General features: G+C 32.9%; 1 protein-coding gene across 3 annotated transcripts in view; it reads left to right on the forward strand.

The window, feature by feature from the left end:
- The window catches only part of LOC105231797 (protein similar), a 167510-nt gene that overhangs the window by 43931 nt on the left and 101381 nt on the right, over nucleotides 1-22198 (forward strand). For all 3 annotated transcript variants that reach the window (XR_007422018.1, XM_049450419.1, XM_049450418.1), the window contains exon 7: nucleotides 17272-17413. Coding sequence is in view for 2 of the 3 variants with exons in the window: in XM_049450419.1 (XP_049306376.1) it covers nucleotides 17272-17413 (142 nt within the window). In the remaining variant the exon portion in view is untranslated. The remainder of the gene's footprint in view (nucleotides 1-17271; nucleotides 17414-22198) is intronic.

The following is a 22198-nucleotide window of genomic DNA, read 5'->3' on the forward strand; positions in this document are numbered from 1 at the left end:
AAGTGTATGCCGACGCGCGAACTTATTTTTTACCGAAAACAACGAAGAGTTGATAATTCGGAGCTGTGTTTGGTGATGTTCAAGAATAAACTCTCGTTTATGCTTCGATATGTGACAATGGATGAAACATTTATTATAAAATTTCGAATTTGAACTCAGGAAATATCTATATCAGGAAGTCGGGATTTGTTGAGTTGTTTAGTCGAAGAGACCGAAACCCGTGTCGTCGTCTTCCTCGGACTCCGACTTCTCCTTTTTGGCTTCTTCTTTCTTTTCGAACTAAGAATTATATCTAAAGGAACTAAATCTTTGCAAAGAATAGGGAAGATTTCCAAGTGTGTCAGAATCCGAACAATCGGTTAGAATGTGTACAATAACCCCACACATCAAAAGCATTTTCCGTAGAATGAAACTATAATAATGGAATGATTCCTGCAAAGATCAGAAGACACGTGTCATCCACCGATATCAAACTTTTAAACGAACCTTTTCTAGAAAACCCACTAGAAATTAGATCTGTTTTATACCATATTTTCGTCCGATGGTTTATTTTGATGGATGTAAGACAAACTTGTCATGGTATAAAAATATATTCAGAAAGGGTATTATAACTTAGCTTCAGCCGACGGTTAACGTTTTTTCTTGTTTTCATTATACTGGCTTTTTGTAGTAGTAGAAATCATGATCTAAGTGTCTAAGTAATATTGTCGAGGAGTTGACACTCCTTGGTCGGATATAAATATGGGTTCTTTTCGATTTCGTAGACTCGACTGTTGTCGGAATTCGACTAGAAATGTAATCGGAACCGGTTGTCGACACTTGAGCTTATGCTCCATTGCATTTCACGAGACTGCTTCGACAGAATTATGATTAATAATGCTGAGGCAAAATTTCATTAAGGTTAAATTTATTATTTTTTGTGTTTTTTTTTTTTACTTCAAATAACGGTTTCCCGTTTGGTCATCCATGATCGATTTACGCGGTTATCTATTTGCTGGGGCTGTCTAACACAAAAAGATACGCAGGTCGCATAATATTTGCTAAAAACATACCATTAAATGACAGTTGAGAGATTGGGTTTTATAGTATACTAGAGGACCCGCTTACGTTTTACTGTGGCTGATACATAGATAGTACTACTAATACCATCTATATGATTTCTATTAGTTAGATTATAAGTATTAGTTAAGGAATAATCGCATTTTTGATGAAGCAACAAAAATAAATCAAAAAGCATTTCGTGCGTTAAGAAAAAATTGGTTTTTGGGGTAAAAATACTATTGAATTTGGGCTGTGCATCAGTGAAATCAATCGAGTCCAATCGATTGTCAGCCTGGTGGACTGCATATTAAGAAACGGTTCTCAAGCGTGGAAAGACAAAAAAATCGGCTGGCAAGGTTATGGCATCAGTCTTTTGGGATGCCCGTGGTATATTATTCATCGAATGATAAATGAGCCAGTTTTAATTAATTGCATTGTGTATTTGATTGCTGTTCTATTCTACCATTCCCAATATTTTATTATTTTTAAGGAAGGATCTGTTTGAAATTGTACGCATATACATCGTTCCCGTTTAAATATTGCATTGCTCTGTGCAATGCTTCGAAAAGATTTCTGTATATCTCAAATTTTGTATCAACACTTCAGTTATGCCACTATTTTTTTATGCCAGACCTTTTGCAATTTTAAATTGCCTGTCAAGATACCCCCTCCAATAGTTAGCAGGTATGAAAAAAATGTTATAGCTACCCATAAATGTATTGAATCACCCAATTTATTACTTAAGAACGAACAACTCTGTCTTTTACTTTGGCATCGTTTTCTTTAATGCACGTTTACGCCAATTTAAGTTTTGAATATTGGATACTGCGATGGTAGCGTCATCTATCGGTCAAACATTCCAAAATTAATAATTGATTAAAAATGAAAAAATAATTTAAAAAACATTTTCCAGTGGACCAAATTGTAAATCTAAACTATTCTCGAATCTCCTTGAACATACACACAAATGTTCATCAAAATCGGTCCATTCGTTTAGGAGCAGTTCAAATGCAAACACACGGTCAGAAGATTTATATATATAAAGATAGTATTTATATTGTCGAAATTTGAGTTTAAGAATTTTTGTTATAAAAAATATATTCACTTATAAAAAGTTCTTTTACCCGCTTCCACTTAACACTATTTCATATTTATTATTTAATACCTCCACTATCGTCCAGACTTACTAGTATCTTGCGCTAATTTTTTTCCGACTACCTCGCTGCCGTGAGTGCAATTTCGTTTTAGAGTCCTTTTCTTCCGTCCGGACTCATTTGTTTCTGTTTATGACAAAAACACTTATCAGTACCACAGACACATGAAAACTTCATCAACAGAAGTAGTTTTTTATGGCACGTCTGCTCTTTAGAGCCAACTTTACGATATCCTCAATAAACGCAAGCATTCATTTTCTCTTATGTACTTATTGAGTGAAAAATAGAGAAATGCAGAGACAGACTAAGTTCAGACGGCTCATTAGCCAGAAATTAGTAATTACATTTATTAGTGGAGATTTTTCAAATATATAAACTTAATATATATGCAATTATTTTTCGACTTAAACATTAATTTCTGCAATGCTTCTTGTTGTACGAGTTTTTGTTGTGCGTAGTATGAGTGAAAATCTTACTCTTCAGATAAAAAATTTATGAAGCCAACAAGCCACATCAACTCAGAACGTTTACAAACTTTGACTAAGGCAAGAATTTAAAATTGCTGTAATTAAAAGAAGAAGGATCCAGGAACTGCTCCCACACATTTTGCAGACTGTGTATGTTTTTCAAACGCCAGTTCGCTCACATATGTGCTGTGTGCTACACGCTGTGGATGCTTTATAATTTTTCATGCCACTAAACTCTCGAACATCTGCTGCAACGTGCCAGTGAACAAATAACTAGTATAAAAACAAAGAAAAATAAACAAAAAAAAAATTGACGCAAGGCACCAGCTGCAAGTCTATTAAAGTCAACTTTAAAGTCATTTACGGGTTGTTGTTTCAGGATTTGCTGTTGCTGCTGTATTTTTTGTTGTTGTTGTGTTTTTAACGTTTTTGTGATTTTTCTTGCTGTTGCTTCATTTTTGTTGTTGTTGTTGTTGTTTAATTTTTGTTATAATTTGTGCTGTTGTTTTATTTGTTGCAGTTGTTTTATTTGTTGTTGTTGTTTTATTTGTTGTTGTTGTTTTATTTGTTGTTGTTGTATTTGTTGTCGTTGTTTTATTTGTTGTTGTTGTTTTAGTTACTGTTGTTGTCATTGTCATTTTCTTGTTGTTGCCATTTTCGTTGTTGCTGTGCACTTCCGATTCGCTGTTGCAATCTCTGCTGACTAGCAACAATTGTTGCTCCTGAATTTCAGTCGCTTGGCTGGTCTGGTCGTTCACCCCCGCCGCTGCAATCCTGTTAGTCGTACGCGCCGTACCACCAGCATTGCATCCTGCCGGTTTGCTATTAGTTTTAATGCACGACAATTAGTTTGTTCGCCAAGTTATGGTCGATTCTTGGCAAACTTCGTGCCAACCTCAAATCACTCACTCTCTCTCTCTCTCTGTCTCTCTACTCTGACTTTATCACATTTAACGCCTTGCATCAGCGTAACAGTCTAATTGGACGCGTTGCAGTTTTCTTCGCAGATTTTAATTGTTTTGTGTTTTACAGCATGAAAATGTGTAAAGTTTCGCAAACAACATCTTCACCAGCCGGTGCGCGCTACTCCTTGTTGTTGCTGCCGCGCAAGTAATTTTCCTCTTTCGCTTAACTTTCTGCATGTTTGCTTTATTTATCGTTTTTTTTCTTCTAATTTTTATTACGATTAAATCTTGAAATACTAACCATTTGTCTGCTGAGATTTTTTTTCGATTTCGAAAGGAATTCATCTAATGAAGAGCGGAAACTAAAATCCTTTTGAGTATATACAAACTTATTTTTGTTCAAATTTCATTTACGACTCGTATTTCATTGGATTTTTCATGCTTCAAGATTTCTAACAGTTAAGAAACCCTTCAAATTTTCTAACTTGCCACAAACGTGCAACTTTTCAGCAAATAAATTAGATAATTAAATCCAAAGCGTTTGAGTGACGATGTTAGTTATTCGTTGAGGGGCTACTGCTTTCCTCTCCCAATACTACAACACACTTTGCATTACCGTCATGTACAATATTTTCCGGCTCCATCTAGACCCTCTTGCCAATATCCGGTAGGAAGTAGCCAACGGAACAGTGCTGTCAAATTCTATTTTACAATTAATTAGTACACATAATGCTCAACATTTTTGTTGTTTTCATAAAGCGCACCAATTGTTGTTGGCATTACTATTAAAGACATTACGAACGCCCGAAAGTAGTCAAAACAACTTCGTTGGTATTATATATTTATGTATGTATGTATGTATGTCCGAGAGTGCGAGTTATTTATTTAATTTCGGTACCGTTATATTGACTGGCGAGCAATGGGTGGCCGCACTTCGCTAAAACCCTCTGCGTTCGCTGTAATGTTTTTTTCGTACTTAAATTGAGTTAATTAACGCTAACTTTACTGCAGGTGCTGCAAATTGCTTGGCTCTGCTCGCTCGCTCTTCTCTTCCGCACACACTAAAGACGAATCAATGTGCACATAAAACGGAACACTGATAATAATGTGAATGGACTTCATTGCATTCATTACAAAATTAAATGAAAATTTGAATATTTGGCAAGTGAGAAGTGGGTAGCGGGTGCTGATGCGCGCAAAGCAACGAAATGATTACGACGACAATTTCCAAATTGAAATCTTTACAGCAAGCGCTCCAATTAAATTTTAGCAAAAGAATGCTAATTACAATTTTTATAAAACTTAAGCACACAAGTACGACTTAAAATTATAAAAAAAAAATTTAACTGATTTCTTTTTTTCATTCTCCGCCTTTTTAATGTAGTTTTTTAGCCCTTATTTTATTGTCCCATCACTCTCTTGCTTCGCCTTTTTATTTTCAACAGTTTGTCCAAATATTGTTTTAATGAAGTTCCAAGTAATTGCATATAAATAAAAAATATTACTTGCTCTACTAGATAAGTGCCATCTAATGTCTTACCTCACTTTGTAGATTCTGAAAGTTGCAAAGTTTCAAACTAAGAAGCTCAATTTGGTAGTCAAATTTATGCAATTGAAAAGTTCCAACTGTGACATTATTTTCTTTATGTTTCTATTTTTAGAAGTTTTCACGAAGTTTTCTTCATTTTGAAATGCATACAAGGATATTTTAGTTCAGCGGAAATTTAAAAGAATTAAATTAATTTTACTGAAAATTATGGTATATTAAATACTGGATGTTTTCATGCCTTTTGGGGTTGGTAATTGCGTGGGTATTGGTATTGGTAATGCTGGTAGTTCATCCAAAATGTATAAGTCATTAAATAATTACCCTGCAAATTTTGGTATATTAAGTACTGGATGTTTTTATACCTCTTTGGTCGGTAATTGCTTGGGTAATGGTATTGGTAATGGTAGTAATTTAGAGCAAATGTTTTATTACTAAATTAGTAGCACTGCAAATTTTAGTATATTAAATACTGGTTGTTTTTATTTCGGCGAGGATTGGTAATTCTTTGGGTATTGGTATTTATAATGGTTTTAGTTCAGGGAAAGTATATATTATAAGTTATTAATTAATTGCCCCGCAATTGTATATTAAATGCTGAGGGTTTCTTTTTCTGTTAAGCTTGGTTATTGCTTGGGTAATGTATCGGTAATGCTGGTAATTTAGAGAATATTTATAAATATTTAAATAATTATACTATAAATTTTAGTTTATACTTGTATAAAAATATGTTACAATAGGCATAGGTAATTGTTGGTATTGGTAATGCTGGTAGTTTAGAAAAAATTTCAAAGTTAAAAATTCCTAACTCAATATTATGTTAATTACACTGTAAATTGTATGTCAATATCATACAATAGCGATAGGTAATTGTTTATTTATTGGTATTGGTAATGCTGGTAATTCAAAAAAATTTAAAAGTATTAATAATTGCACCGTAAATTTTAATTTGTATGGCAATACAATATGTAATGGTATTGGTATTGGTAATGGTACTGTTTTGTAATTATTGTCATTTCTATTATTAATTGTTTTAGTAATCTCGGTATTGTACTTTAAGTACTGGCCGGCAACGGTATTGATTTTGAAAAAAGAAATGATACTGGTATTGGTAATGTAACTGTTTTTCTAATTATTTTGATTTTAAATAAATGGGTATTTAAAAGTATTGAAATAATTACACTGTAAATTTGAATTTGTATGCCAATACAATAAAGAATGGTATTGGTAATGGTACTGTTTTGTAATTATTGGCATTTCTATTATTAATTGTTTTAGTAATCTCGGTATTGTACTTTAAGTACTGACCGGTAACGGTATTGACACTGGTATTGGTAATGTAACTGTTTTTCTAATTATTTTGATTTTGAAAAATATTGGTTGTGCTATTATTGTAATTTTGAATATACATATCAGTAATGTAATAGCATTGTTATTTGTAATAGTTATAGTATTGGTATTTGTAATGGTATTGCAACTAGTATTGATAATGATATTTATATTAGTTTCAATAAATTTAATGCGATTGATGTTTATAATAACACTAGCATTACTATTATTGTAATTACGTTAGTAATGGTGTTAGTATTTGTAATATTAGCGGAGCTAGTAATAATATCACCAAACTGGATATTGTTGTTGTTCAGAATAGGCAAATGCTTCTAAGATTTAAATCCGTAAAGCCATTTTCAGATTCAATACGTGCAATTTTGCCCTTCTTTTCTTCGACACGTCGAGTTTTTTAAGTATTTCAAAAGTTTATTTGAGTTATTACAAAAAAATAAAACTTTCATGCTTTGAGAATTTAATTCGATTTTAGAAACAGTTTGAATATATGTTCGCTTGTAAGAGTTCTCTTTGTCAAGTCATCATCTTTGTTCCTTCCTTCCTCATTTACTACTAGTTATCTGCAGCATTTTTTTCCACAGTCACCGCTTATTATTGGTGTTTAGTCTGCTTGCTCACGTACAAATGCCGTTTGCCTAAAGGTAAAAATGCAATTTTCCCCTTGACTGACATTATGATGTGCAGCTAAATCTGCTGTTAAATTTGTTGCATGCCACACACGTGTGTGTATATAATACTTACATGTGCAACGGAAGCATGTCTTCGGCATTTGTTGACATTGCTTGAACCGCAAGGCAACACACACATACATGCATGCATGGCACGCACTTATACATATGCAGTATGCAAATGCTCAGCTCTGCGGTGCGCCCTGGCGTATGAGTAACATTTTCATAAAACCAAATTGTTTTGCAGTTATGAAATAAGTTTACGTAGCGTGTGAATTTCACAAGTAATTCGCTTCAATTTCAAATTACGACAAGCTGATGCGCTGTATGTGACGCAATTGCATGAAATATTGCAGACAACTGTTGAAATATGGCTTTTATTTGAGAATAGTGTTAAATTTTTAGTTCTGAAAAATTATTATATTCACTATATGGTCCTGAAAACTGCTACGCAGTTCACCATTAGTTTTGAACTAGTAATAATTTGTCGAGCAAAACATTTTTTTTCCACAGCTAATGGGCCATAAACGCTTTCGATAACCTTTGCTCGATCCGAAAGGTCAATGCAATTGCAAGAAATCACAATTACCTGTGCATTGCAAAGGATTGCAATATTTTCCAATACACTACTTCGACACTCATTGTTGGTGGGTGTACCTAAGTGGTCGTAAGCTGATGGTCATAACGATTTTATCCTGCTGCAAACACAAAACAAACAACGTTCGACAAGATGTCAGCAAGCAGGCAGGGTAAGGTGGGGTCAGGCATGCATGTGTGTGATATTCCGTGTGTATATGCACCTTTACCTTACTCTGCTCTGGCAGAAATGCATCCAACGCACGTTCGAAATCCTGGCAAACAAATCCTTGATTTATGTTTATATGCTTTGGCCGGCGATGCGCTCGTTTGTATTTTCTTATCCCAGCCAGCTCAGGCAAACATGGGCATTAAGAGAAATATGCGACGCTTTAGTGGATATATCACAGTCTGCTTAACCGTTACATATGTATGTATGTATACATGTGTGGCTATTGTTGGCGAGTTTTCCTTTTCATTTTCATGATGACCGCAAATAATCAAATGAAAATAAACGATCGACGGCGCGTTGTTGGCAGGCGGTGTACATAACTGCTATCATTTCGCTACTCAATGCTTGGGCTATTATTGTGGCACAGCTCCTGGCCAACGATATACTTATGTCACATACATATATACTAATATTGCAATGGTCGCATTGCCAATGCACTGAATTGCACTTCTGCTGCATACACTTGGACCTCGGACTATGGCGGCTATCTATTTGCGTCTGTCCGTTTGTCTGTCTGTCTGCCTGCTGTAGAATTCTTTGGTTGTTTCTACCTCACCACCTTGACTTCTGGCTCAATCGTTGCTTTCTTCCGTTGCATGAAATGAATTGAAATGATGACGATGATTTACTGTTATGTGATTCCATTCATGGGTTTACTTGTGAGAAGCAAATACACTACAAATTCGATACACAATATTATTTACACTACGAGTTTAGCTTGAAAAGTATACGCCATGTAATTATATAACTTTTATAAAGTCGATTCGCCATTTCTCTGCTTACTACATATATAAATATCAGAGCTGATCTCTTGTAAAAAATTTGATTGAGCTAGAGATTTAAATTTGATACTAGAGAGATTGAGGAATTTTTATTAAAGTACCACTAAGTTTTTATTTTAACATAACTACACGAACTAAGCCCTCAATTTTCGAAATGTCAGTCTAAAATTTTGCACTTCTCCTTTTTGCGCCAGTGAAAAGTTTATTTATCGAAATTTTAAGATTGGACCACTGCCAAACCGAACTCAGGCGGCTCCTTTTCTGCCCATATACCGGCAAGGGAGTTGTGGGTGGGAAAAAGGCGTTGGAGGAGAGTGACAGTGAGCTTCTTTACGGATGTGTCAAAGTTGGGCGGAAGGTTGGTGGAGTAGTTTACTCTCAGGAGTTCTCTATCAACTCCAGCTTCAGATTTCCTGGTTTTTGCAGTGCCTTCCAAGCCGAGGTTGCAGCCATTAAGGTGGCAGTAGATTTACTGTTATGGTCTGCAGCCTCCTTTAGAGAAGTGATCATCCACTCAGATAGCAGAGCGGCTTTAATAGCCTTAAACTTATTAACAGTGCGTTCAAGGTTGGTCAAGAAGTCTCTAACCTCGTTATCAATAGCACCGAGAGTGTTTGCGATAAGACTGGTATGAATGCCAGGCCATAGCGGTGTGGCAGGAAATTGTAAAGCTGATGAGCTACCAAGGAAAGGCAACCTAGAACGGCTATCGGTAGAATGGAAGAAATTCGGTGTTCCTATATCCAGCTGGACAGCGCTGGACCACCGTCGGTACATGCGCTGTCGCAAAAGCTTTTTGACCCAAGATCGATCGCAAGAGATCCCTTTGCCCTTCCTAGTTGTGGCGCTTTTAACAAACCGTCCATGCTGTAAGGTTGGGAATCTTACCAGACTGCAGAAGCTGTATGGAAGAACATGAGGTGAAAACAAGTCAACACTTCCTTCTTGACTATCCAGTATTTGGGAGGTCAAGAATTAAACAATTGGGAGCGGATACCTTCAGACATCATACCAAACTGGTGGGAGTGGAAAATAAATGCTGCGCAAATTTGTATTAGCTACTAAGCGTTTGCAAATTTATAAGTTCAAACACAGGAGTTCTTCTTTTCTATGGCTTCACAAAGAACTATCTATAGCAGTTCATGTGCGATCTCTCTGTATCAGTTATCTAACCTAACTACGGTACATAGCGGTCGAGAAGTTAGTAAATATTATTTCGACCGAAAAGAAGCATTATTTCACCAAGAATGCAAGGTTACATCAAATGTGCTATAGTCTGTTCGATTCGCTACTCTCTTACCTTGCTGCTGGCGCAGCTGAGACAACTTAAGTCAATTTATTAAGATTTGAAGTCTTCCTTCTTTACTTCCTTCGTTACTTTACCCAACGACCCTGGTAAGCGCGAGTTTTTGCTTTCTTTGACCACTTACTTGTTACATAACCTTGAAAGCAGCTTTACAGATTTGATTAGTCTTGTATTTGTATTCCGTTTTCCACTTCCACTGCATGGTTGATAGTTTTACGTCTGCTTCCTCGAAAACCGACCGCCATAGGTACTTGAGTTTATGTGCCTTATATCTGTCGCTCGCACATTTACTTTCGTTGTTGTGATTTTCCATTCGCCGTTGCCGGTTTGATGGACAATAATGCGCCAAGTATAATTCTATATGTGCTATTTTATATAAATGACAGTCATTTCCATCGTCTATATGCTGCTGCATGCCTTTGGCTGCTTATCTTCATTGCAACGGGTCTACTCGGTCTGCTGCATGCCGGCGCGTTGCACTTGAGCAGCGCTCAATATTGGCTAGCGCATGTTCATAAATTTTGGCAACCGTTAAGTTGTGGCACGTATGACTGGCGTACGAGTGTTGCTGTCGCTACTGACAGCACTTGATACCTCATGCCTTGGCTTCCTGGCTGGTTGACTGGTTGGCTGGTTGACTGACTGTGAGCTGCTGCCGCCACCCGGAAAAGTCCTTGACTAAAGGACACATCAAGTTCATTGGGAAGCACGGTTCTGTTTGTGCTGTTGTTTCCTCTTCCTCTTGCACTTCCTCTTCGTTTTGTCTTATTTCTATTTACTTGATGCGGCCAGCTTAACAACGGTTAATGCCATAAATACTACAATGCATCCGCGGTATGCCGGCATTCCGACGAGAATAAAATACAAACACATACAGACACGCATACGCAGCAGTACATTCTGTTGCGTTGTTGCACTTTGCATTTGCTGCACGGCACAAGCACCGTTAGCGCTCACACCCTTTCGCTGCCAACTCAGCTTACAATTTATTCCGTCATTCTTCCTTGCTGCTGTTGCTGGTATATTTCATTGACCTCCAAAAGCTGTTGAATTCGCTGCTGTGGGGTTGTTGCTTTTGCTGGCGTTCGTGGTAACAGTACATTGTCTGTAACAATGTGTGTGGGTGTGTGTGTGTAGGGACAACATTTCTCCGGTGTTGCAAAAGTTTTTCGCACAACATGGTTTAAATGTGAAAATAACTTTTTAAATGAAAAATCTAAATGTGAGGGAGTGACTCCAATGAGTGCACATTTGACAGCATGCCGGAAGTCTGTAGCTCGGAAGGGAGTGAAACTTTTGTCTTTCGTGTATCTAAACTTTAAAGTTTAATAAAAGAGTTTTTTGGTTTTCTACTTTGTGGAATATGATATTTACTAGGCATCCACAGGATATCAGTTTGGTTTGAAACCTAAAAGTCGACTTAAATGTTCAGATTTCGTTAAAAAATTTTTTGTGTGAAAGCTCATTTTATGGTGTTATATTCACTTACAAGTCAGTAAAAATCTATTTTTTTGTATTTTTTTTTTAATTTTTTACATAATAAATAAATAAATAAATATAATATAAATTTATATAATTGTGTAATTTAACAAACCGTTATTCATTTTTCAAAATTATGGATTCTCTTGATCAGGTAGCCAATCTCCAGCATGACCCCCAAAAAAGGTGTCTGGCGCCGAGGAAGATTTTTCTGCTTAAAATTATAGAAAAAATTTTGATGTTTGACAAAATGACGGCTTCCCAAAAAACTATATGATTTGTAAAAGCAAACACTTCAAATGTTTGGAGCTTCGATTATATTAAAAACAAAAATTTAAATAAATGTTCCTTGGGTTTTTTGAAATTCTCAAGTGGATATAACCTATTAACATTTCCTTTCCTCTGTTGCTTAGACGCAATATTAACAGTTCAATTGAACAGTCCCCGGCCTATCATTGTAAAACACAAATTTTTTGGCAAAATTCGTTGTTTTTTATTCCCTTTAAGGGTAACACGCTGATTAACGCAACCCTCCAACTTTTCGATACCATTTTTGTAGTGAGATTTGCTCTAAGTTTCAAAATAGGTCTCAGTTTCGGCGCTCATCTCTTCATTCGGCAAAAATTTCTTCCCAGCGAGAATTCTTTTGAGATCTAAGAACAGGAAATAGTCGCTGGGGGCCTCATCTGGAGAATACTTTACACGGTGGATGCGTAAGCAATTTGAAGCAAAATTCTTGGATTTTTGCCATCGTTTGCACTGACTTGTGAGACAGTGCTTTGCCTTGGTTGAACAACACTCTCTTTTTCTTCAAGTACAGCCGTTTTCGGGTCTCAGACGGCCCAATAACACTCTGAAATAGTCGCTGTTGATGGTAGTCAATCAAAATTATTATTAATCATCTCAAAACACCAATGCCATAACCCTGCAGCCGACAGTAGCGTTTTTCCACGCTTTGGAGCGGGTTAATCGTTTCCAGTCCACTCGGAATGACTGTGGATTGGTCTTGGTACTGCATGAATGGAGCCATGTTTCATCCATTATTCCAAATCGATGCAAAAACTCTGGTTTTTACGCTTAAGGATCTCCAAACACTGCTCCGAATCATCAACTCCTCGTTGATTTGGTCAAAAATGGGCTCGCGCGGAATCCACTTTGTACAGAGCCACTTTGTTCAGAGTTTTCTCATATCCAAAAGTTCATAAATTATGCGATGTACTTGTTCAGTTAATATCTTTAGAGTGCCTGCCATCTCGAACAACTTCACTTTACGGTCATCCAAAATAATTTTTTGAACTTTTCTGATGTTTCCTTTCCTCTTTTAAGCGTCCAATGCGTTCACTGTCTTCGATGCTCATTTCACCACTTTCACTTTCATTTAAACTTAGAATAGCAATGTTTGATGGCTGATTTTCCATGGGTAGTGTCTGGAAATTCGTCTTTACACCAAGCTTTTGCTTCAACTGTACTTTTTTCCTGCAAAAAGCAATATTTTATCAACACGCCAAATTCCTTTTTAACCATTTTTTCACAATAACAAAAGTTGCTTCGTTCAAAATGGCATAATTCAAAAACTAATGATCCGACAGCTGTCCAATTTATACACGTATCTTTCCAAATTCAATGAATTCAACACTAGTAGCGCCATCTATGTTGACCTGTCATATGCCTAAATATAAATATATGTTTCGTGATATATTTCTTTTTATTGCACGCATTTTTTATATCCAGTCTAAATCACTAGTTGGAGGCTAACTCATGAACTAATAGCATGAACATACGCTGTGCTCGGTGTGTAGGCATCAGAATTATTATGTTGATTTGTTGACTAAATAATTAATCCGCTTTCCACTTTTTTGTTGGCTTCCATAAATACAACCACGGGCATACCGAGTGTATATTAAGTATATATCTATATATTTGTAGTCAGCTGCTGTTACATTTTTGTTTTTTGCTGGTCACCTCCTTGGAAGCCTCATGCATGTTTTGGTTTTTTCTTCATTGCCTTGTCATTGCTACTTTTTTTCTTTCTTTTCGCTCTCGCTCTCTCTCATTTTCAGTGGGTGTGTGTTTGCAGTGAAATTAATTCGTGAAAGAAAACAGAGCAAAACTAATTTTCTGCTACTGATTTTGAATTAATCGAATGAATTCATTCTGTCTTTCGCAAGGCGGTGTGTGCCAGAGGGAAGCAGGCTAGATTTTAGTTGGGTATGCGGTGGGTGCCGAGCAGAAAGATATTGAACTTGGCTAGAGGCATGTTTGCGTAGCCCAACTGCATGTTTTATTATTATTGTTTTTGTTAAAATGTTAGTTTGTTTCTCTTTTTACTTCTGTTTATTATTATTGTGCTGTGCCGAGTGAATATTTATTTTCTTATCGGGTAAAATGATTAGAGTTCTTTCAGCATTAATTTATTTTTTATTTTTGAAATATTTTTTGAAGTTAATCTTTGTGTAAAAGTCAGGCGACTTGCAAAATATATATTTTTATTTCGAAATTTAAAATACTCTGTTTGTCTAACTTTTTGTTCTGGTCTTACTACATTTACTCTTTGTCTCCTATATTTCTTATATAAATGCAAGCAATTAAGTTTATGAAGAAAAAGTCATTTTAATTCAAAACCCAGCTGTTTCCTCCTTTATTTCCTGCCCTAACCTATAACGCTTCTTTTAATTATTGCTATGCCAAATTGCTTTTGCCTAAAAGCCTTTTCAGCAGCTAGTCTTGCGACATTATTTTAGAGCTGGCTTTGTTATTTTTAGCTGCATTGTTATTAATTAATTTGTGTATTTGTTGCTCTTTCGGCTGTCCGTTAGTGTGCCGCCTTATGGGCTTTTCACCTGTGGCCGCCTAAAATCGATAGAAAAAATCAAAAGCCAGCTAAGTAAAATAACAATTATGCTGAGTATACTATCAGTGTGCCATAAGCTGCCTTAATGTGGCTGTAAATTTTTGGTAATTACTTTGCTGTGGTTTCTGTGCCGGCAGTTATTACCACGTTTAATCGCAAGGGAAACTGTGGTGTGGACATAACCTTCCTTTGTATTCCTGTTGGTCGAAGTTTGGTTATGTTTGGTACATGCACACTTACATACTTGAGACCCAATAGAATTGCCGCACCAAATGTCACAAAATCACTTTTACCTCAATATCTAATTAAATTTATAAGTATACATTACACTGTTATGAATTTTTATTTCGGTGAAGTTTACATTTTATCGCCTATACTTATTGTAAGTACAGTATATGGCAAGTAATGAATTTTCTCCAAAAAAATATTTTAATTGTGTGGGTGGTTGTTGTGATGTGAAATTTATGTTTTTATTTACATAATTTCGCAAAGAAATCTTAAAACTTTATAGCTCATTTCGATATAATTCCGAGCATGTTTAACAATGCGTGTTAGCCTAAAATTATGCTATAGTTAGAGTGAACTACCAAAAGAGGCCCGTAGTGGGTTCAAAATGGAAGCAAATGGTTCAAAATCTCTGTTTCATATAGCTAATCTACTAAAGCCTCGTCTTAGGCGCACTGCTGCCTTTCGGTTAGAATTGTTTTTTATACTGTTGCAACCAGCTTCTACAGAGTATAATAGTTTTGTTCAACTAACGGTTGTACGAATCACCTAAGCGAGATAGATACATATAAATGAAAGCTAAAAATCCGGTTGACTGTCTGTCTGTCCGTTCGTCCGTGCAAGCTGTAACATGAGTAACAATTGAGATATCTCGATGAAACTTGGTATGTGGGTTTCTTAGTACAAAACAAAGTTCGAGTTCGTCGATGGGCGTAATCGGATCACTGCCACGCACACAAATCGCCATTAACCGAAAACATATAAAGTGCCGTTAATTTGGTACAGAGCATCGCAGTAGAAAGGGTCCTTGTGAGCAAAATTTTTTGAAAAAGTGGTCTCCTAAACCACTTACGCTACAACAACACAATTTTCTGAGTACAAATCGTATAAGAACTCCTACTCACAGTATGAAAATGGATAAAATCGGAGTATGACCCGGCTCACTTCCTATATAACGATACTGTTAAAAACTACTAAAAGCGCGATAAATAAATAACTAAATACGCCAGATACATTAAATTTGACCGACGAGATGGTACGAGAGAGCTTTATGGGAGCCGGTGTGAAAATTGGACAATGGGTATGGCACGACCCACTTTTTGATGAAACCCCATATCCCAGGACTCAACTAACCGATTTCGAAGAAATTTGGTACGTGACATTCTTTTTATGTTCCTATGCCACGTTGTGAAAATGAGCGAAATTGGACAATAACCCCGCCCCAGACAGCACAGTTTTCGATTCCACTAGATTCATTCAGTTTCCAGTACACAAATCAAGAACCAATTGATATACAACTTTGCATGAATAATGCTTTTAAATATGTCACCTTATAACCAAAAATTTTTCAGATTTAAAAAAACTCTTCAAGCCCCTAGGTACCGAATATTTGGACCCCAGTACCTACAGTTGACTTTTCTGTGAAAATATCGGTCAATGTCTGAGATATATAATTGAAATTCAGAGATAGTACTTCTCTGACAATGGTGTGTCTGTATGTCAAAATGGTTTAAATCGGACCAATACTTCCCTTAGGCCCCATATACTTAATATAAAGATAATCGAACTTCCGGGTGACTTTGTGCCGCATATATCGCCAACATGTGAGTTATCTCAATGGAAATGAGCTAGCGTGTTTTATTTAAGTATATCATTGTATCCTAGTGTATAGATAAATTTGAACGAAAACTTACTCCCATATAACTAATACGATATCAGGATTTTCGATCAGCCGGATGATTTTACTTTATATGATTAATTTTTTTAGTAAGTGACATGTTATTAGTATGTGGCATTGGGAAAAATAAAATCTGGTCGAGACTACCCCAACTTCCATATACTACATATAATGGTTTTCGTTTTTTAAGAAACCTTATGTGTCTGTCAGTATAGGAGTTATATATAGTAAATGTTTATACTATAAAATTGCTTGGGTTTCGATCCTCAGGTTGACGTTTTACACCATAAAGTATTGCCCTGGCTTTGACTCTTGTAAGTTGCATAATATAAAATGTTCAGCTGCATCCGAAATTAGCCCTTCCTTACTTGTTTTTATGTATTTTTCCTACTACTTTTTGTTTGCTACTATAATATTTCTTTAAACTATTTTCTATTATTTTACTAACCTTTTATATCAACAATCTATTTGTGCCTCAATATTCATGCTTCATTGCTCCCCGTGCTGTGGTGGCGCCACATTTGCTTGACAAACCACAAAATCTGGCTAATAAAGCACTCGTAATAGAACACGGAAATTTGAGAGCACTCGAAAGATTTTAAATACTTTTGCATTGCTCGTTAAATAATAAAATGAACTGCGTAATTAGCTCTTCAAGGTCTTAGGTAACCACAACAAATGTCTCACTGGAATAGCTAAGGCACATGCTAACTTAATATCTACATTTATACTTACATAGAGTACTTACATAAATACATGCCTAAATACTTATATAAATATATTTTTATATACTAGAAATACATATATATATAGTAAATGCACAAATCGTGTAAAATTCAAAATGTGCTTCGTAACTTATTGTGTGATTATCTTTATAAATTATATATGAAGCATTATTTATGTCACATTAATCGATGTATCAAGTTACTTAGCTATTAATAGCTCATCTATAGTGCTTATAAACGTGTTATATATTTTCTACAATTTTCTTTTGCTTTTCTTCCATCTTTCTAGTGTTGAGCAAGGGCCAAGGTGAGACTTGTCGCTACAGATTCCTGGGTAAATACGGCGGTTACTGTTGGATCGTGACACAAGCCACAATTGTTTATGATAAATTGAAACCACAAAGTGTTGTTTGCGTTAATTATGTCATAAGGTAAGTACACAGATTTCCATTTACTTCCAATTATCCATTGTATGTTTGCGTAAAAACTTTCAACGGGAACGAGTGTATTTTAACGCGTGTGAAATTCCATGAAATTAAACAGTGAAAGTTACAAAAAGTGATTTGATATTGGAAAATATTATAATGAACGAATGAATGATGACGGTGAATACTAAGTAAACAATAAAAATTATAAATAATAATAACAAAAAATTAATAATAGTAAATAATAATAATAATTAATAATAATAGTAAATAATAATAATAATGAAATTAAATGATCTTAGCTAATAATAAAATACATACATATGTATATATTAAAATAATAAAAAAAATTTAAAAATGCAAAAATAACAAATATGTAGAACAAAAATATTGATACTTAATAATAAAAATGTTGTTCGTATATATTTACAAAACAATTATTATAATTTATTTATTTATTATGTGTGTAAAAAAATAATAAAATTAGAAAAATCTTAAATAATTACAAATATATATATAATATAATAATCAAAAATTAAAAAATATATAGAAAAAATGATAATAATAATATATAAAAAAGACAAATTCAAAAAAATAAAAATATTTGTAATTAATAATTAATAAAAAAATTTTGTACATAGGTATATATTATTATACGCGTAGTAAAATATAAAAAAAATATTAACGAAGCAATAAAAAATTTGCTGTCTCTCAATCAAAATAAATGAAGCAAAATGATATAAAATAATTGAAAAGAAATGGTGCTAACAAATAAATTTGGTTAATTGAATACTGTTAAAAAATTGAGCAACTAATGATTATTCACACTCATAAATTACTTGCATACATATGTACATATATGCATACATAGAAATTGTGACTCGGAAATTTATTTTATTCTCTTGAAAGTAATTCTCACCAGATGTAATAAAAAATGTTTTTTGTTTTGTACTTTTGTTTGTTTTTTGTGCTTTTGTGGTTTTTACTTCATCTTCGACAATCTTTATATTCTTATTTTAAAAGTTATAAAAGCTATATAAATTTTTTTTAAGATCCGAAAATTTGTTTTTAAACACATACCAAGTAAGAGAGAGGGGTTTATACTGTTAAAACTAGACAATACTTGTATCATAAATCGAGTAAGAGGACAGCTAAAAACGGGTGACACATCCAACATAAAACAACTTAATGGTTTTCAAAAATAAAGTTCCGACAGTCGGGTCTGCGTAACCGGATCTTACCTGCATTTTTAGAGACTCCAAAGACTGTGAATTCTTTCATATATTCCATTATTCATATTCTCCATTACTTTTTGATAAATATCTTGCACCAACACAAAAAAAATTAACCTCACAAAAATAATAAATTCAATACGTTTTGTAGATTTCAAATATATTTCATCTAATCTATCTACAAATTCATTTCACTTCCCTCTAAATTTTTTTATTTATTTTCAAATCGCCACCAAAATTACAATAATTGTTTTTCATATTTATTTTTCTTCTTTTGGCTGACAAAATAAATACAATATTTCAAAGCAAATAACGCTTCAATGAACTGAAATTGAAATTAATTTGCGGCGTGTGGGCTACTCATATGAGAAAAGTAAAAGGAAATAAAGCGAAAAAGAAAAAAAAAATAACAAAAAAGCCAAATGAAACAAAAAAGAAAAATTAAAAACGAAAATTAAATACGAAAAGAAAGAAAATAATAACAGAAAAAAAAATAAAACCAAAAAAAAAAACTAGAATAAAAGCATTGAGAAGAGCGAATCAAACCACAAATGAACAAACAAAAATTGCAACGCAAACAAAAGCGCAAAGCAACAATAAACAATATCATCAAAATTTTAATTAAATTGAATAACAAATTTCGGTTTGTTCTAAAACAAACTAATTCGTTCTGGCTTTTTGGAAGAGCTACATATTATATTATATAGTATAATGTCACTTAAAATGCAAAATAACGTAACATCACTTTTCATAAGTTCACAGGCGAAGGAAAAACGATACATAGAAACCACTAAAATTGAAACAAAATTTGGCTTTTGGTTATAAAATGGTTATATATTGGTTATATATCGGTTATATATTGGTTATATCTGTCAACGGAAGCTGAAAATTGTATACTACATTATATGTCATATGATATAGTGAATCATAAGCTCACTCATTTTCTATTTTTCTGATGTTGCGTTGTTTTGCATTTTAGGTGACGATAGCCATAGTATATATGCATACAAGTATAGTAGCCATATACTATAAATTAATGTAGCCGCTGCACCACGTGCTGTACACACTCCACTGGCTATTATAATTACTCATGCAAAGTATTACTGAAATTAGTAAATATTACGTTTTATTATAAAATTAAGCGTTATTCAAACACGTCGCTTTTAAAATACTTATAAAATATATTCATAATATTAAGCTCCATTCACACATAGCTTCGTTTGAGTGGCTTTAAGTGTAAGCAAAAAACAACAAAATTGTCGGCTTCATTTTATTTTCTGATTTTACACACTTAATCTCTTTAAATTTACGTGAAATTCCACAGTTTTCTTTCTTTTTTTTCGTTTACTCGAAATCTCATTTGATTTTTTATGCCGTCGTCATTTCCTTCGCATTATCCTTGCAATTTGCTGGCGTTTCCTCGTGCGAAAAGTAATGTGTTGACAGTTATTCCACTAAAATTGTTTTCCACATTGTTATTGTTTGTGTTTGTCAGCTCCTGCTCAGTGTTTGTTGTAGTAGCGTTTGACATTATTGAAGTTTTGCGCGTTTTCCGCTCGCCTTTTATTTATACCTTTGCCAACGAAATATCCGTACACTTTTTATTACGCAGGCATTCGCTCTTTCCGAAAATTAACTGGTTTATGGGCGCGCATAAAGTTGTTATTTATATCGCATTTCTCATTATATTTTTGTAAATTTAAGGCTGCGCAGTTCTAAACGCTACGAATCGCTTATTTAATAGTTTTTTTCTGGTTCTGTTTAAAATTTCATGTTTTAGTGTTTGTTTCCCTTTCTTGTACTGTTGGGGTTTAACGAGCCACGTTTTGCTGACTGCATTAACTCGCCGTTTTTTCTTTCTGCTGTTGATTTTTGCATTTTTATGCGTAACGGTACTTAATGTATGCGATTTAATTTGGTTATTTCGTTTATTTATTTGGTGTTTTATGTTCAGGTTGACTTCTTTAATATTGTAATGATGATTTAAGGGTTCAGTATGAGATTTCGATTTATAGATCCTTATAACTTGGAAGGTTAATTATTTGGAAATTCTTGGATTCTTGTTCAGTTATTGTAAAATAATTGTCCTTTCGGTTATTCTAGACTTAAATTTTACGAAAGACACATTTACATATTTCTAAATATACTTTGTTCATATACATTGTCCTTGTATATTTAAAATGCTTACTGGAAGCACTAATTTTGTAATAATTATTGTTTCTTCATTTTGATCCTATAAATAAATATCCTTAAGTAAGTTTTGAATTTTTTTCGCAACATTTTGCAATTTTTTAAACTTGTATTTAATTTATTTCCTTTTTTAATTTAGTTTTAAGTTAAAATTTTTTTTTGAAATTTTAATTAATTATTTTAATTATATTTTTTAATTTTCTTCTTAATATTTTAAATTTTTTTATTTAAGGATTTAATTTTTTTAAGTTTTAAAATTTTTTTTATTTTCTGTTAATTTTTTTTTAAATTAATTTTATATTTTTTTAATTTGTTTTTATTTTAATTATAACTAAATATTAATTTTTGTTTTTTTATTTTAAGATTTGAAATTTGTTTTATTAATTTTTAAATTAAATTTTTTATATTTTCTTTTTTTTTTTTATTTTTTACATATTTTTATATATTTTTTTAAATTTTTTTTACTTTTTAAAAAATTTTGTTTATTTTTTTTAAATATATTTTTTTTTTTTTTTTTTTTTTTTTTAAATTATTTTTTTTTTTTATTAAATATATTTTTTTTTTTTTTTTAATTTTTAAATTTTTTTTTTTTTTTTTTTTTTTTTTTTTTAAAAATTTTTTTTTTTTAATTTTTTTAAATTATTTTATATTTTTTGTTTAATTTTTTTTTTTTTTTTTTATTTTTTTATTTTTTTTTTTATTTTTTTTTTTTTTTTAAATTTTATTTTTTTATTTTATTTTTTTTTTATTTTTAATTTTTTTTAATTTTATTAATTTTTTATTTTTTAATTTTTTTTTTATATATTTTTTTATATATTTTTTTATATTTTTTTATATATTTTTTTTATATATTTTTTTTATATATTTTTTTTTATATATTTTTTATTTTTTAAAATATTTTTTTTTTTTAATATTTTTTATATGTTTTAATATTACATTATTTTATATTCACTCCGTATTTATATTTATTCATTTTCTATTATTCTAAAAAACTTCTAAAATTGATATTTATAATTCGTACCAAATGCCCTGCGCAATCGATAAATGCTTCACTCACTTACTCTGTCAATTTCAATTACTGTCATTTGTGAGAGTATCATGCGTGTAATTGGGCACACTGCTGATGTTACGTATACGCCATGGTAAACGCATTGCATAGAACCACCGGTTGATTGAGTGGAATGAGCGAGCGACAGTGATTACATGCTTTTGACAAAAGAGCTAAAATGCCACGCAATAATAAACGATAAGTTGATACAAAAAGTAAGGAAATTTAAATTCGGTCGCGAGCTATATACATATATGTACCTTTTTCTTTAATAAAGATTATATTTTCAGTTTCTTTATTAAGGTTCAACTTATTATTTGG

This window comes from Bactrocera dorsalis, chromosome 2 (assembly GCF_023373825.1).
Source record: "Bactrocera dorsalis isolate Fly_Bdor chromosome 2, ASM2337382v1, whole genome shotgun sequence".
NCBI classification, from domain to species: Eukaryota; Metazoa; Arthropoda; class Insecta; order Diptera; family Tephritidae; genus Bactrocera; species Bactrocera dorsalis.